Here is an 18104-nt window from a genome sequence, read left to right on the forward strand (position 1 = left end):
GGCTGTAATAACACAATACTTTGTTTTATTTAGCATATTTTATTCCAAGTACCTTGAATGAGATTATCAACACTTCCAATTTGCAAATCAAGGTAACAAAGAAAAAAAAAAATAAGTCATTTAGTGTTGCCAAACATTCATAAACCAGAAACAAGAGTCAGAAGTATTAACAGAGTCTTCAAATATCTAGAGATTATTTCTTTACTAAGAAAACAAAATAAATGGACACTCTCTTTTATACATAGCAACAGAGAATATATATTAATTATCAAATATCACATTTAAGGCTCAGACTTTTATTCACAATAGAGCTTTAGCCACAAAAATAACCCTAATTAAACAAATAGGCTTCTATGGAGAAATATATATATATATATATATATATATATATATATATATATATATATATATCAGGTCAAAAGGAAATATCAGATATGAAAAATAATGAGTTAAATCCAAATCCAGTTATGTAACTAAAGCAGCCTATACTCCTATCCATAACAAGTCAGAAAAATGCAAAATCCCTGAGAATCCTAGCTTCCTATTACTGATTGTTATGCGGATAGAATTCTGAATGGTCTGAATTTACAGCCCTCAATTCTGCCTGTTGTAATGATGCTCAGGTCTCCTTTATCTTCTTGATTAAAGCTTATAGTCAGAACATGAACATCAGGGAGAATTATGGCTTGAATTCACATAACAATAACATTTACAGATCCAGAAGATTATGGAGAACCTGCCTCAAAGCAATACAGGACATAGCACTGGTATCAGCAGGAATGCTCATTACTGAACGGAGCAGCTTCTTGATGATGTTCTTCAGGCACTGGTAGGCTTCATTCAAGTCGCGGTCAAACAACTGTCCCTCCAGTTGTAGGGCCATATGACTGCAGATGTTTCTAAACTCCACACTATCCTTTAAAAAAAAATAAAGCAAAACCAAAAGACAATAAGTTAAAACAAGGTAAAGTAAAAAATGGATTCTATCAAATTCACATCCTGACCAGGATTAAATAAAGCAAAACCAAAGCTAGGAAGTCAATACAAGATAACAAAGTAAAACTGGATTCTACCAAATTCAAATACTGAACCACTTTGAACAGGAAAGGAGGAATATGTGTAAACTTGTATTTTTTTTTTACTATATTTCAATATAATTGATTTCCTTTGTAATCCTATATATTTTATATATTTAAAAACATTTTTCTTATAAAGATTCACAAGTTTCATCAAACTGCCAAGGGGATCCAGACATAAAAAAGGTTAAGAAACCATGACCAAGAGTGAATTTTTTCAGTGGTCTATGGAGCAATTTAATATTTCTGATTTTTTTTAATATACTATGGGGGTGCCCATCATTTGAGAAATGGCTGAACAAGTTGTGGTATATGTTTGTAATGGAATATTAATGTGTAAAGAATGACAAGCAGTATGATTTCAAAAAAAATTCTGGATTTACATAAGCAGAACCAAGAATCACTATACCAGTAAGAGCAATATTGTAGGATGAACAATTCTGAATGACTTAGCTATTCTCAGCAATACAATGATCCAAGTAATCCCAAAGGATTCATGAAAAAAATGCTATCCACTTCCAGAGAAAAACCAGATAGCATCTGAACACACACCTACAGATACTATTTTTTCACTTTTTTTTTGGTTCAAGATTTCCTCCACAAAATGATTAATGTGGAAATATGTTTTACATGATTGTATATGCATAACCTGTATCAGACAGTTTACTGTCTCAGGGAGAGAGGAAGAGAAGGGAAGGATAAATTTAGAACTTAAAACTTAAAAAAAAAAAGAAATGTTAAAAATTGTTTTTATATGTAATTGGGGGAAATCTATTTTAATTTATTATGAACATTCCAAATACTATCCCCATATATAAAGAACAGAAAGCGGGGTTGATTAAAAACTACAAACTTCTATTTTGTACAGTTTGTTTCTAAATTGTATTAATTTAACAAAGTAACAGTAAAACTAATATTGACAGTATCCTCTTCTCAATTGCTTGATTATATTTTTAAATATTTCATTGGCATTTTCTTTCTTCTTTTTTGCTTAAAAACTTACTCACAATAACAACCCCAATCTCCCATCCCTAAAGCCTTCCCTTTCCAACAAATGGGTATAAATAAGAAAAAGTTAAACACTTTTACTGTTTGGAAATTTATCTCAGTCTATACATAGAGTCTATCACTTTTCTGTCAAGAGATGGGAAACATACTTTATCATAGGTTAACTATGATTTTAGAGCTTGGAAGAATGGAGGGAAATGACTATTGCTTCATTTGCTGCTTGTGTTCCATGACCAAGAGCACAGAAATTTGTCTCCCTCAGTACTCAATGTGAAATATGCACTTATTAAAAGTGCTTTTTGACTGAATTTGACATTTTCCCCCCAATCTGCATTTGAAAAACCAAGCTTCCGTACAAAAGGAAACCAGAGTCAAGGCAACAAGTAAACAGACTTTCAGAATAGTCAGATAATAAAATGTACGGCTAACATGTGCCTAACAGCCAGGTTCTAAAAACTAAAAATACCTTTAAAAATAGATTTTACAGGCTTCACAGAACTCCTAATATAATTCAAATTTTACTTAGAAAATCTCAGAGAAAACATCTTTGGGGAAGTCTCTCTGCTCTCCCCCTCCCTCTCTCCACACTCATATGGACACAGAGGGAGACACACACACACACACTCACAGACTTCAGCTGCTAAACTATATTGGCTGCCTATACCCTCGGGAAACTTTGGTCTCTGATGAGTTCTACAAGACTCTATTTTACTATTTTGGTATTTCCTTCCAATTCCCTCTAAAATATATTAAAGGTCAAAGAAAACAAATTAATGGGGGAAGCCTTTCCATAGGATTATTAGGACCCAAGTCAGAGAAAGAAAAACAGGTGATTGTCTCTCTTCCTTTCCATAATTGAGAAAAGCCAAGTTTGGGGGGCCCCTATTCAGTAATGACCTTAAGCTGAAACCCCTACTGTTTTCATTGCAGAACAATGGAAGTCCACAGAGATATCATTTAAGGAACAAGAGTATTAACTGGCCCATATTCTTGTTAGAGACTCACATAAAAAATATTTGTGATGATTTCATTTAAAGTGTTTTCCATTCAGCCCAGGAGCATATCCCTCCCAACAGCTTTTGTTTGTCAAATCCCATATGTTCACCCAGACAAGTTAATATCCTAGATGGTGATGGGAACCTCCTTGCCAAAATTAGAACTCCCTGGTTTTTTGCTTTTTGGGTTTTTTTTTACATTTTGATGAATTAAAGCCTGGGTTCAGCCTGTCCTTAATGTTGATGACAATTTCTGAAACTGAATATGAAATGTTGAGCTGTGAGAACCATAACACATGGCCATCCTTGTTATAACATGATGAACTGGAAAGGTGTCCCTCTCGATATCTCCTCCAGCCAAGTTTTTTGGTACAAGGAAGCAAATCTTAATGTTCATCTCAGAAGACCTCTTTTTTTCTTTTTTTCCCCCTAAATACATTTTTTTGACCTTTGTTTTCTATCACCGTTTTATATCACCTACATTTCCCCAATATACTCTACTTCCCTAACAATCATCCCCTAAGAGAAAGTAACTACCAAGTCCAACCAAGACAACCAGTATCACATTACTTGCATTATTCCACAACCAAAGACTCAAAAGTCTCCACAAAATGTGGGGAGGAGTGTCTTTTGTTATTTTTTCTATGGGGTTGAACTTGATTATTCTAATTTCACAGCATTCAGTTTCAATTCTCTTATCATTATTCATTGTGTCTATTATTTTTCTGGATCTACTTATTTCACACTTTGTATCAATTCATATAGAATCTTCCTATGCTTCTCTGTATTCATCATATTCATTTCTTCTAACAGTCATATTCCATTCCATTTGTTTAGCATTCCCCAATCAGGTATCTATTTCATTTCCTTACAATACAAAAAAGTGCTTCTGTAAAATTCTGTGATAAATGAACGTCTTTTTTTTTAATCATTTAAGTACTGATTACTTTCTGCAATACTGACTCTACCTTCTGAACAGAGGCTAAAGATAATAATAGTAACTTTGGTGACTTGATAAAGAATAACTAAAAAGAGCTGTCTGTGATCAGTTCCAATACACAAAGCTGTGAATTATTTACCTGTTTCAACAAGAGTGGTAGTCAGCCCATAGTCATAAAAGCCTCTAAACCTAGTCTGGAGTCATTCTCAGATGCTCTGAATCCAGTATCCTCTTAGGTCAGGTTTGATATAACAAAAGGTAACATTTAAAAAGACAGAGGAAGCTGACAGACTGGGAGTCAAAAAATGATCTGCCTACAGTTGGCTCTTTCTGATACTCTATGGGTGTCAAGAAGCATAGGGAAGAGGAGAGAAAAGATTGAATATTTCAAGAGTGATCTTAAAAGACTAAAAGGTTTAGTATAAGGAATGAGTATATTTTGCCAGGAACTGACTGTGGCTGAATTTGATCTTGGGTCTTTCTGACTCTGGGTCAAATGCTCTATCAATTATACTGCCTCTAATGAATTTTAAATCATCTTAAATCTCCAGTTCCCTCTTCTTTCCCTAACGACTAAAAAGCAATCCTGAGACAGATAATCCTAGCATCGGCAGCTAACTCAAGAACATTAAGAGGACCTGTGGCTGGTTTTCCAATTAAAGTGCTTTCCTGTAACTTTGCCTTCCACTAGGGAGATGCCCAGAAGATTTGAACCTGAACTCAGTGTCTCAGCTCCAAGTTCAAAATGATATCCAGAGTGTTCCATAGTCTCCCATGAATCTTCATGCCCTAAAAAATTATCATAAGATGATGGGATTCTTTGAGTACCTCATTTATTTCTATATCTGATATTTGGGCTTCTGTAAGTACATTGCAATGAGTTATTGTTTGATTTTTTAAAAAATATTTTCCAACATTCTTATAAAGCACTTTTTTGGTAGAGAAATAAATAGCTGCCCTATACTCAGTGTGTTGGTAAACAACTAGCTCTTTTGGGGGGGGGGAGTATGAATGTACAATTTCATGTTCAATCTGTATTATTACCATTTTCTCCACCACTTTCTTAAGTCTAGATAATCAAGAAAACAATAAATCAAGTCTTAACTTGTACCATATGCAAATTTGTGAGAGGTAGGTGTTCAAACTGAAAATTGGTTCTTGAGGGTTGGTTAGAGCAGGCTCCAGTAAACTCTTGCACAAGGAGAGCAATTCTAAAAAGTTTTATTAATCCCTTTGACAAAGAACCTAGACATGAGCCAAGCTTTGTCTCTAAGAGTGAGAGAAGAGTCAGGTTCCCTAATAGACTGCTTTTTGTTAGCCCAAAGCAGAAGTCCAATAATAGGGAAAGGGTGGCCCTATTGGATATATGATTTAAGTAAGTCAGATGGGCCCTGCTCTTAAATGAATTTATATTCTATAGGGGAAGGAAGGAGAGGTTGAGGAGAGAAGCTGCTGTAAAATGTGGCTAATGAGTGGAAGAGAAGAATAGGATTTCAAGAATATATTCAATTCAGCGAACACTTACTTAAACATCTATTTTTGTGAAAAGCACCATTCAGAGTGCTGGTCTTGGGATAACAAGACTCATTTTCCTGACTTCAAAACTGACTTCAGACCCTTACTAGCTGGGTGACCCTGGGCCAGCCAATTAATCCTACTTGTCTCAGTTTCCTCATCTGTAAATTGAGCTGAAGAAGTAAATGGCAAACCACTCCAGTAGTTTTGCCAAGAAAACCCCAAATGGTGTCATGAAGAGTCAGACACAATGCAAAACTCCTGAACAATATTTGATGCTAGGGACACAAAAGTTGAAAAATAACAACAGTTTCTATCCTCAAAGAGCCTAAACTATTCAACCGCATGCATGAGTTCTTAGTCTTCTGTGTGTCACAGACCCTCTCGGACAATCTGGTGAAACCAGTGGACTCCTTGGAATATTTTTAATTGTCTCCAATAAAAAGCACTAAGAATGAAATCAATTATAATGAAATACAGGCATCAAGACAGTTTTTAAAAACAAGTTCATAGGGAGAGCCAGGTTGTACAGTAAATAGAGCACTTGCCCTGGTGTCAGGATGATCTGAGTTCAAATCTGACCTCAGACACTTAATAATTACCTAGCTGTGTGTAACCTTGGGCAAGTAAGATTGCCGAGCAAAAAAAAACAAAAAAAAAAGTTCACTGGTCCAAGTTATTATATAAGGATATGGCATATTCCAGATAAGTTTAATTGTTAAGAAAGTGGGAGAATCAAACATAGTGATCTAGGAGAGTGGTATCAAACTCAAATAGAAACTTGGCTAACTAATCCATACATTAAAAATGCAGGGTTCAGGGGCAGCTAGGTGGCACTGGCCCTGGGAGGAGGACCTGAGTTCAAATCTGATACTTAATATTTATTAGCTATGTGATCTTGAGCAAGTCACTTAATTCCATCGCCCCACAAAAACAAAAAAAATTAAATTAAAAAAGTTTTTTTTAATTTAAAAATGCCGTGTTCTGTTTTGTGGTGCAGAGGGTAGAGCACAAGCCCTAGAGTCAGTGGGGCCTGAATTCAAATTTAACCTCAAGACACTCCACACTAGCTGTGTGACCTTGGAAGTCAATTAACCTGAATGCCTCATATTTAGACCCATCTCCAGTCATCCCGATCCATCTCTGTCCACTGGACCCAGATGCCTCTGGAAGAGAAAAATGAGGCTAGGGAATTGGCACTGCACCCCCACACTCAAATCCAATTCATTTGTATGTCGTGGCATCATCTTCCTAATGTCATGCTCTTCTTTGAGACAAAGGACAACTATCCTCATCTTATTTTATTTTGCTCCATTTTTCCCCAATACATTCTAATCTAGTTTGGGCAATTCTGGGAAGTGATGTGTGCTTTGGGTTTGAGCCCTCTGCTCTAGGAGAATGTGAGGAGGGATGGATTACTTTCAGCTAAGGGGATGAAGAAAGGCTAAGCTAAACTCCTTAAAAAAGGATCTCAGTCAACAATGAAATTAGGAAGGAGTATTTTCAAGACAAAGAAAATAGGCTATGTGATGAGCAGAGAGATGGGTATGTGAGATCAAGGAAAGACTATCCTACTTGGCTAGGATGTAAAAAGAATAAAGAATCATATGAAATAAGACTGGCAAGGTAGGTCTCAGGTGAACTCTAGGGCAGTCTTAAATGCGCAACATGGGCAGAGAAAATTCTCAAAGGTTTTTTCCTCACTAAGATATTCAACTTCTCTTCTAGAAGAGCTCTCACTTCACTGTCCTCTCTTCCCAACCTTGTTTCATATCTTGCTGATTAGTTCAAGTTTGGACCACTCTCTGCTCTCAAACCCCTATCCCACTTGTCTTTCTGACAAACCCCAACCCCAATCCTGGCTTATATCCCTATCAGCAGCCAGAGAAATCCCAAATTTCTGTTATCTAATTTCACCTATGCCTTCACTGCCTCCAGGCAATCCTTCCATGATTGACCATGGCATTCTTACAACATCCATTAATTCAAACCTCTCAATAGCCTCCATTTTCCTTCTTAACACACTCATACTACTCTTCTCAACAACACCAACCTTTGTGTTTTTACTAGACCCTCTGCTCTTCAAACCCAACCCCTCTACCAATTATACCCTAAATCAAAGTCTCCCTTATTTGCTGGTATTTTTTTTTTTTGCAAGGCAATAGGGTTAAGAGGCTTGCTCAAGGCCACACAGCTGGGTCATTATTAAGTGTCTGGGGCCAGAATTTAACTCAGGTCCTCCTGACTCCAAGGTCGGTGCTCTATCCACTGCGCCACCTAGCTGCCCCTATTTGTTGGTATTCTTGATAACTAAACATGCTTCAGTCTATTCTTTTTAGGTTTTTTTTGGTAAGGCAAACAGGGTTAAGTGACTTGCCCAAGACCACACAGCTAGGTAATTATTAAGTGCCTGAGACTGGATTTGAGCTCAGGTATTCCTGACTCCAGGGCCGGTGCTTTATCCACTATGCCACCTAGCCGCCCCTCAATCTATTCTTTCAAGCTATCATCCTCCCTTTCTTTTCCTCTTCCACTCCTGTCTCCCCACACAAATTCCTTAAAAAAAAATAAGGCAATCTACAGTGATTTTCTCTAACGCCATCCTAATTCAGGTAATATTTTTTTTTGCTTGTAGTAACATTTGCTTGTAGTAACCAGGGCACTTGTTACTACTCGCAAGGTGGTATAGCCTGAAAAAATAGTTGCATCAAAAGAAAGTTTTGTTTGGTTGCCCCCCAAAAAAAGTCACAAATAAAATCAATGTTAAGAAATAAGGTACTCCCAATTAATGGGTCTAAGACTCAAAGAGATTCATCCTTCCAAACAGGTCAGAGCTGCAGGTGTCATTCTTCCAAAGTATACGGTAAGGAAGGGTTTCTAGCCCGTTCACCCTTTCTGTCTGATCCAATCTGATCAGTTGTGCTTCCAACCCCTTAGGATACAAATTCCCTAGGAAATAAATTATACTCAGCTAAGGCTACTTGAATCAGAACTCAGGATAATATAGGGGTGAAAGGGAGACAAATGAGGGTACCACCAGTTAACTATGCTCCATTGGTCTATCAATGTGTACGTTATGTAGACTTTTAGGATTTTAATACATAAAATGCCCATGGAAAGAATATATGTGTGGAAGCTTGCCTTAGAAATGGACCTGAAAATACATACACACACACACACACACACACACACAAAATCAATTAAAGAATATGGACAAAATGAACTGAAAGTTATTGGCTGTGACTCTGGGCAAGCCACTAACTATATGTCTGCTGCAGTTTATAAAATGCAAATAAAAATGACACTTCCTGGTTTATTTGTGGAAATCAACTGAGATAATATTTTCAAACCATTTTGCCAACCTTAAGGTTTTACATAAATGATTGCTAACATATATAAGAAATGTGTATAAATAAATACATTTATTTCCTATACATACTGTGTGTGTGTGTGTGTGTGTGTGTATTTCCAGCTGTCTATTCCAAAGGCAATATTCAGTCTGATTATCTGTTGGATCTAAGTTCAGGTCTATCTATGAAAGTCTTTTTATTCATTTTACTGTGTTAACCACTATTTTGGGGGGCTCATTCTACTTTTATTTTAAAGACAACCCTAGAAATACAGTAGATTTCAGGAAAGCAAAACCACTGGCACTTACATCTTCACCAAATCAACATGAAAAGTCAGGTTTTTGTTTTTTAAACAAATAAACCAAAGCCTATGCTTTTAAAAATGTTTCTCTCCCTATAACCTATGTCTCTGGGTTTTAAATAAAGGTGTCCTAGCCTGCTGCTCACTGCCTGCACCCTTTTCTGGGAATTTTGGCCATGAACTCAATTACTATCCAATATGTGACCTCAAGACAAAAAAAGGACCCGAATATGTACACCCAAACGATAATAGAGAAGCTAAAACGACATCTGGCTAATATTGACCAAAGAAACAAGAAAAAGTATCAAATCCCTTAGGAAAGGCTATTTAAACTCTCCAAAGAGTCTTAGTTGCCCTTTTGTCCCACATTCCCTATAAGTTATTTGTATGGTGAATGTTCCAAAGATCTGCCAGCTCATATATCTCTACACCAGCAGTACTGCAGAGTCGATCTTGCTTAATTATAATTTCATGTTTAATCTAAGTGTATGATTGACCCCAACTGTGCTCTTCAGCCTATCCACTCAAATCTTAGTAGGTATTTATTATAGGGAGCCCACTCATTTTCTTTAGCCCACTGAGTCTCAGATGGAAAACTGGAAAACTGATAAGGGTTCAATTCCTTTTCTCTTGATCATTTTCCCCCCAATGTTAAGAAACTCATATAAATGATGGAGCTTGAATTATCATGAAATCTCACCCAAATTTAACAATCAGCATATGGGCCAACCTTTGTCTTGGCAGTATAACTTGTAGGGCTTGGTTAATTGGAAAGAATTTAAATGATAGGCACCCAAAGAAGCAAAGCCCCAAGAAAACTCTACCCAATCTGAGAGACCTTCCAATTTGAATTCTCCCATCTGAGACCTAAATGAACCCTCATTTCAGCTGAGCTTTTCAGGCACCTATTTGACATGCAAGTCATTTCTTGACATTTCTTTTATAGGTTGATACTTGTGGCATGATTCATGCGTTTTATGAAGATATTTCTAGAATTCATGTGCAGCAAAATATATAAGGCACTCCTTATAGCTGAACTATCAAGTTCAGAAGAAAGGTCAGGGTAAGGGAAGGTACCCTATTGAAAGCAGTTTGTGTCTACTCAGAGAGGTTGCCTAAAGAAAACAATATCAACAGAACCAGTTTTAAGGTTGAATCACTGAAACCAGCATAATCTATGTTAGTAACAACACCCTTATTTACAATTTTATTTCAAAATTAAGAGTCCCATCATTAACCAAAACAATGCAATTAGACATAGAAATGGGTTTTTGTGCTATAAAAGAGCAGGATCACAGAATCAATATGGCAGAAAGGATGAATGGGAGCTGTAAGAAAACATTTCCAAGGATGACTACAGAAGAGGGACAGCACTGTATGAAAAAAAAGAGCTAATCATTGAGTCAAGAAAGAACTGATTCAAATACTATCTCTCACATGTATGAGTAGAGACAGCAATTTGCCCCGATTCTGAGTCCTATGTAAATTGAAGTCATTATATGTAATAGTAATATAAATTATTATAAATATATAAATTAGAATAAAGTTATATATCATATAATAGTTATATAAAGTGATATACACCACATATTAGTGGCACAACAGCTCAGAACCATAAACTTAAGAGCTGGAAAGAACATTAAAATCCAACTTCCTTTATTTTACAGATGAGGAAACTGAGGCCTAAAAGGATTACGTGATTTGCCTAAGGTGATACAAGTAGTAAGTAGCAGAGTCAAAATTCAAACCCAGGACCTCTTTTGCCAAATCCAGTTCCCTTTCTACTATACGCAATACCTCGAGCATACCAAAATAGTAAAGGACAACAGAGACTTTCTCCTGGAATTAGCAGGGTATCTATTAAAAAAAAATAAGCCAGAGGAAAGCCTCCAGATCTTGGATAGACTCTCTCAATAGAAGCTAAGCTTGAAGTAATCATTTCATTTTTTGTCTCTTTATTTCCAGTGTCTGGTACAATGTCTGGTATTTGTTGATTATGAAAGATTTACAGAAAACATGGAAGGCACAAGTATTCTATGATTGTCAATTCAGAAGAATTCACACCAATAAAATCATGACTCCATCTAAAGAATCCATGGAGATGGCACTTGATTCTGGAACCAGGGGACATGAGTTCAAATTACACTTCTGACACTCATGTGATAGCTAAGGAATTGACCCTAACTACTTAACTATTATTATCTCATGTGATCGTCATAACAGTATGTGAGAGGTATTACCCCCATTTTGCAGATGAGGAAACTGAGGCAAACAGGTTAAGTGACTCACCCAGGGTCTCAAATCTAAAAATTTGATGCCAAATTTGAACTTAGGTTGACTCCAGGCCTGGCTCTCTAACCACAGTGCCATCTAGTTGTTTGTCCTAATTTCTTGGTGCCTCAATTTCCTCCCTAGATAGTCAGTATTTTGAACTCCCCCCCCCCCAAAAATGAACGTTACCCCATCTCGGATATATTCGGAGAAATTTAAAGAATGAAAAATTTCTTCCACGGGCCCCTACAACAACCAAAGTCATCACCCTCTGTAGTCAAAGAGAAATAAGGGAGAAAAAAATTGTTTTTAAATCAATTATGGAATATGAATTCTACAAGTCTCCCTCAGACTATATAGAATCTATAATTGACATATCTGAAGATTAAAGGCCAAAGTCTAGCATATCAACACTATGACTGAAATAGATCAAAAATGTATGTTCTGGAGTCACAGGACCTGGGTTCAAATTCCAACTCTATTTAAAACCTTCCCAGTGCAAGTTTCAGTTTCCTCATAAATATTACAAAAGCACTGGACTAGATAACTGCTAAGGTCGTTTAAAGCTCCCAACCTGGAACTTACAATATTTGCCTTCCGTAGGAGTTGAACACTGTGCATGGGAAAAAAGGTCAGCCTCAAGACTGGGTTATGGCCATGCAAAAAATGAGGCTCCATGATATTGCCTGCTGGGGCGACCCCAAATTACAAGGAAAAGGGGCCACAGCCCTGGAGTCAGGAGTACCTGAGTTCAAAACCAGCCTCAGACACTTAATAATTAATTACCTAACTGTGTGGCCTTGGGCAAGACACTTAACCCCACTGCCTTGCAAAAAAAAAAAAAATACAAGGAGAAAACCAAGCCTGGGGCAATTCCCCGAGAACAGCAAAGGGAGGAATCTGCCTGTTCAAGATTGAGACTCAAGCCTCTAGGGAGAAGCTGCTCATCCCAGAGTGTCCTTAAGATCGATTTTACTGTACAAAGTTCTATTTCATTTTCTTTCTGTCAATAGAACTTGGTGATATGAATGCTGGAAAGGGGGACAGTAAAATATGCTTCCAAACTATCATGATGGGATCAGAGAACTCAGATCCCCCTAGAACCCTCTGGGGTCAAGAGAGCCTCTAAAGGAAGGAGCACATGTAGCTAAAATTAGCACAAAGAACTAAATATTAGATTATTTCAAATATCAATTAGCAGGGCCCATATATCTCTTTTGGATCTGGGTCCTGAGAATCTTTTTTCAATTCCCTTCTCCCCCCTCCCCCACCAAGGGGAAAGGCTAAATTAAATAAATAAACAATAATTTAGTCCAATGTTTTAGTCAATTCCAAAGAACTTTAAAAAATTCTTAAGAATCAGAACTTCAGTCATTAGGTAGAAGTTACCTGAATGGTAGGAGGAAAAATTCCATTTCAAAGGACAGGTAATACTAACCCTTAAAGAAAATCAAAGGCAAAGCCTAAAGCTTTTTAAAAACATTAATAAAAAAATCTAGTTCGACACTTCCAGTTAGATAGTTTCACTACAACCTAGAAGAAAAGCACAGCTAATGTGATTGCTTAATAGCCAAATCCCAAGGACTCCAAGAGAACATCCAATGAATAAAAATGAGATGTGTACATGTGTACTATATCTCAAGCAGGGTATTTTTAAAAAAAATAAAAGTAAAAGATCATCTGAATCTATTGTCTAACTAAAATCTCGAAAAGATCAGAAGAATTATTAAAAATACAGAGACTACAAGTTGACAAAGGCAGAATTCTCACTGAAGTTAATTTTAGGATTTCAAAATTTGATTGTGACTTTGGGTTGGTGGCAAAAAAAATTTTCCGTGGGAACATATCTCAAATTATAATGTCAATGATATAATATGATTCAAATATTTTGTACAAACATTCATGCACAGGTTGAGGAATTTACAAGTCTCCCCCACCACCACTATTCTTGATTCCATTTTTAAGATCATTCCTTGAGTTGCCTCCATAATAAATCAGTCTGAACTTTATTTTTAACAACTCAATTTAGTAAATATTTATTGAGAACCTACAAATTCCAAGTATTATGTTAGGTATTGGAGGATACAAACATATATAACACATGGTTCCTATTCCCTTGGAATTTAAAGTTTCTCTTGCACATAAGAACTTTATCCATGTGGAATTCCAAAAAATCCAATTAGTTGCTCACCATAGGTATAACCATTTAATTTTTAGGGTAAGAAGGGACCTTACAGACCATCTCATGTCTAGTCCAAACCCTTTATTCTATGGATGAAGAAATGAAGAGATTTGTGATTTGACAGCCTCACCCAGAAAGTCAATGAGAGTCAGGAGAAGGTACAATTTTTCTGAATCATTTTGGGTCATTAAAAGGAAAAACATGCTCTATATCAGAGGCTGATATTGACGACCATTGTCTAATAATTATAAGTGTCACGTTTAATACTCAATATTCATGTCACCATTTAGGGAAAAGTCATAAACCAAGGGATGGAAAAGACAAATAACATTCTGAAATATTTCTCCCAAAGAAGAATGATGCAACTGGCACGGCAAATTATCACAGTAAAATCAAAATCCAGATAAACTTCACTGAATTTGAATGATGTTCCTTATTGATTAACATTATCAATTGTCCTAAAATATTGTGGTTTCCCCAGGAAATTCAAAGGCTTGTCAGGTCATTTTTGTCAAAAAAAAATGTTGTAAGGAATTAGAACTTATTTTTTGTCACCAAATATTATCCAAGGTATGTCTGAGTAAAAGATTCAGGAGATGAAATAATTTCCCTTGACTTCTATAAATCATGAACAGCTTTCTTTCCCCTACATTTTCTTGTGATAGGTGAATATCCTGCATGATTCACTTTACTCTCTGAGAGATTCTTTTTATTTAGTTTTATCCCTTGATCTTACTCACTCTGGGAAATTTTTTTGAACAGTTTCTTGAAGGAAAAAAGGGTTAGATTTTCTTCACATTTCTTTAGTAATCCAATGATTCTTAGGTTCTCTTTCCAAATTCTATCTTCTAGCTCCATCATCAATGCTTATAAGGTTTTCAAAAGTCTTTTTCCAATTGAGTTGTTTTTTGGTCTGATTTTCTGCCACTTTTTGCCAACTGGCGTTCCAGTTTGAGAATTTTATTTCCCATTCCTTCTACTCCTTTATTCAAATTTTCCATTGCTTTCTCCATGTTATTGACTTTTATCATTTTGTTTTATTCTACTTTTATTGATGACAAATGATGATATCATGATAGATGCCAGATCTTTCTTTACTGATGTCATTTCAAGTTAAAGTGTTTACCATTCAAATTCATGTGTCTTAGGTTGTTAGATGCAGCTTCATTTTGGGGGCTGAAACAGTTTTTATTATTTTCCTCCCCATTCTTGGAATTCTACCATCTCTGCCTCCTGACCTCTTTCAAGTTCTATCTTCAACAAAAAGTCTACAAGAAGGCATGCCAATGTCTATCCCCTGAGACCACTGACAATTTGTCTTGTATAAAACTTGCTTGTACCCAATTGCTTGCATCTTGTCTTTCCCATTGACACTGAGCTTCTTGAGATCAGGGAATTTTTTTTTTTGCCTTTATTTGGGTCCTTAGTACATAGCAAGCATTAATACTTGTTGATTTGACTACTTTATAAAAGGCATAATTTGTGTGGTTTTTTTGCTCATTTCCTTGATCTTTCCTTATCTCTGAGGCTTTCTTGAAGAGTTCCTGGGTTGTCCCCCTCTTTTTAGTTTATCTTTAAAGTATTTGACATTGGGGAGGCTAGGTGGCACAGTGGATAGAGCACCAGCCCTGGAGTCAGGAGTACCTGGGTTCAAATCTGGCCTCAGACATTTAATAATTAACCTAGCTGTGTGACCTTGGGTAAGCCACTTAACCCCATTTGCCTTACAAAAATCTAAAAAATAAATAAATATATAAAAAATAAAGTGTTTGACATTTTATCTCATTTATATAAGAGAGAGAGAGAAGTGAGTTCTTCACAATGTCTTACTCCCTCCCCTTCAACTTGGCAGAACTAAATTAGTTTGCACTGTCTTGACAGTAGACAATTTCTCCCCTGAAATACTCACATTCTGATTGTTATTCTTCTGTTGTTTCTGTGTTCGCTATCTTTCACCAATAAATCCAACTCCTCTCCCCAGACTATCTCTCAAATCTGATAATCCAGAGGATCAGGAGTGGGGAAAGGAAAATCTCAATTTTCAGCAATTGTAAAAGCACCAATTTACTCATTAGAACATCTTCTCTGAAGCTGCTTTAGCAAAGTTAAGACTAATCTAATCTTGGACTGAGGCAAGATACTCTAGAATCCTCATACAGTGTGGGAACATAAATGGAAAAGAATGCTTCTATCTTAGAGGGACAATGGAAAACAAATCATACTCTCAAACATATTACACTATAACCTTGCATAATTCATAAAATTTTCACAGGATCAGGAGTTCAGAGCATAAAGCAGTCACCAGTTATGTTCCTTGAAGCCAAGGACTGTCCTATATAGATAAGTAACAGTGTGTTAATAAAACACCCAATGAAGAGCCCCCCCCATCTGCCAGTCACCATAAAAAAAAAAATCATTATCTACAGGAAATTAAACATTTTTTACTTGGGATACATACAATGTAAACTCTCCCATAACTTCTCTATGCTTCCATATATTTGCTTAGGGGACGGTATCAATTTTAATTGAAAAAGCTCAATGGAAAAGCAATTTGTGATGGGTCTCTATATGATGACAAGGGACCCCATTCAGGGACATTTGGCGGGCAGCAGGCCTACTCCTAGAATATGATGTTGTAGCAGTTCCCCCAAGATCCAGTTGTCAGAAATGTTTTTAGGGCTTTTTTATAATAAGCTTTTCCAATCATTTGTATTTTGGAAAGCTGTTTTGGGGTTGGGTTTTTTTTTTTGGTACTGCTTTTCATATCATTCATGTCATAGGGAATTATAGAGCTATAAACGAGTTTCTTGTAAAAGTCAGTGCATACATGGAAAAAAACACACCAGGCAGTCTGTGGTTAGCCACCGAGCCTCTTTCTAATACAGAAAACACAAGTTTGTCCCAAGTACAGAGCAGTCCTCGGGGTTCGGATAGCATAACCATGAGCGTTGATTTCCTCCATGGCTTCATAATGATTTTTTTGGAGACACAATTGCCAAATTTAGAGAAATTGGCCTTACTCCTGAGGAATAAAAACTCACCACACTTGTTATCAATGTCTGAATTTCTCCAGGCAACAGAAGGTTCACTCTCACAATGTGCAAATAACATTAGCAGTGAACTTGGAAGCCAGAGTCCAGAACTGATGATCACACTGAAGCAGAAGGAAAGCAAAGACTATCATACAAGATGGATGGAAGGATGATTGGGGTCAGAGTGAGGTGACCTATGTGAGATCATAGAGGATGGATATATAATGAACAGTTAAAACTTCTGCCTACTCGGGACACTTCTTTAGCACTATCTTTCATAAAACTGGTTTCAGAACACTTAGAAACTTTGGGATTGGAAAAAGGTGTAAAAATCACAAAGAAAAGATCTTTTGAAGTGAATTTATAGTCTATCTTTTGTTATTGGTGGATCATGTAAATCATATCTGACTTTCTATGACCCCATTTGGGGTTTTGTTGGCAAAGATACTGCCATTTCCTTCTCAAGCTCATTTTATGAGGCAACTAAAGCTAACAGGGTTAAGTGACTTGCCCAAGGTCACACAAATAGCAAATGTCTGAGGCCAGATTTGAACTCATGAAGAGGAGGCTTCCTGATTGCACATTCATGTTCTATCCATTACATCACCTAGTTGCCCCAATATTTACTCCATTACCCAAGAACAGACTTGTCACTAGGGGCAATTATCAAAAGAACAAATTAGCTTCCTTCTATCATCTTGCACAATCTAGGTTAGATCTAATTTTGTAAATCCTTAGTAAACAGATTTACTGTTACTAAATAAATCAGTTTTCTTTTTTTCTTCTTGGGCCTGGGTCTTTCATTGGCATACATGGGTGAAAAATGTCCACTACCAATAAAGGTCAGCACCTTGTCTGCAACTCAGAAAGTGACCTCGAATATGATTGTTACTATTTGTCTTTCACCCTCAAAGGAGACCATGACATCAGGGAGATGATGTCAGTGAACTGAATTTGGGTGAAGGGGTGCTGTCTTAAATCACAAGCCTCATTTTTTCATCCAGAGGAATCTGGGTACAGTGGTCAGTGATGAATCAGGATTAACTGGAGATGGCCCGGGATGTGAGACTATCAGGCTAAGTGACTTGTTCAAGGTCACAGTAAGTACCAAAATATCTGAGAACAGATTAGAACTCAGGTCTCCTGACTCTGCTCTATCCACTGTGTCTGCAGTAGAGAAAATATTATACTGAGAAAAATATGAAAAATGTTATTTCCTTCTGTTCAGATCTTGCATATCCTATGAGCATCTGATTTCCAAGCCATCATTATCTAGATAAAAAGTTCCCATTTGGGGCCACCTGGAACCTATACACTGATAGCCATCTTACTAGAGGGGGAAACTGGGGTTCCTATCTAGTATATTTTGATATTCAGATAAAGATACTTGAAACTGGATGCCAAAGGTTATCTCATCAAAAAGGGGTACTGAGA

General features: G+C 36.6%; 1 protein-coding gene and 1 long non-coding RNA gene across 2 annotated transcripts in view; one reads left to right on the forward strand and one right to left on the reverse strand.

Moving 5' to 3' along the window:
* The window catches only part of DLEU7 (deleted in lymphocytic leukemia 7), a 27181-nt gene continuing 9077 nt past the window's right edge, over positions 1-18104 (reverse strand). Inside the window, exon 2 of the mRNA XM_074217166.1 lies at positions 1-916. Coding sequence (XP_074073267.1) covers positions 710-916 — 207 coding nt within the window. The 3' untranslated portion in view covers positions 1-709. The remainder of the gene's footprint in view (positions 917-18104) is intronic.
* The window catches only part of LOC141508497 (uncharacterized), a 2683-nt gene continuing 2234 nt past the window's right edge, over positions 17656-18104 (forward strand). The window contains exon 1 of the long non-coding RNA XR_012474447.1: positions 17656-17770. This is a non-coding gene — a long non-coding RNA (uncharacterized LOC141508497). The remainder of the gene's footprint in view (positions 17771-18104) is intronic.

Source organism: Macrotis lagotis, chromosome 1, assembly GCF_037893015.1.
Source record: "Macrotis lagotis isolate mMagLag1 chromosome 1, bilby.v1.9.chrom.fasta, whole genome shotgun sequence".
Lineage (NCBI taxonomy): Eukaryota > Metazoa > Chordata > Mammalia > Peramelemorphia > Peramelidae > Macrotis > Macrotis lagotis.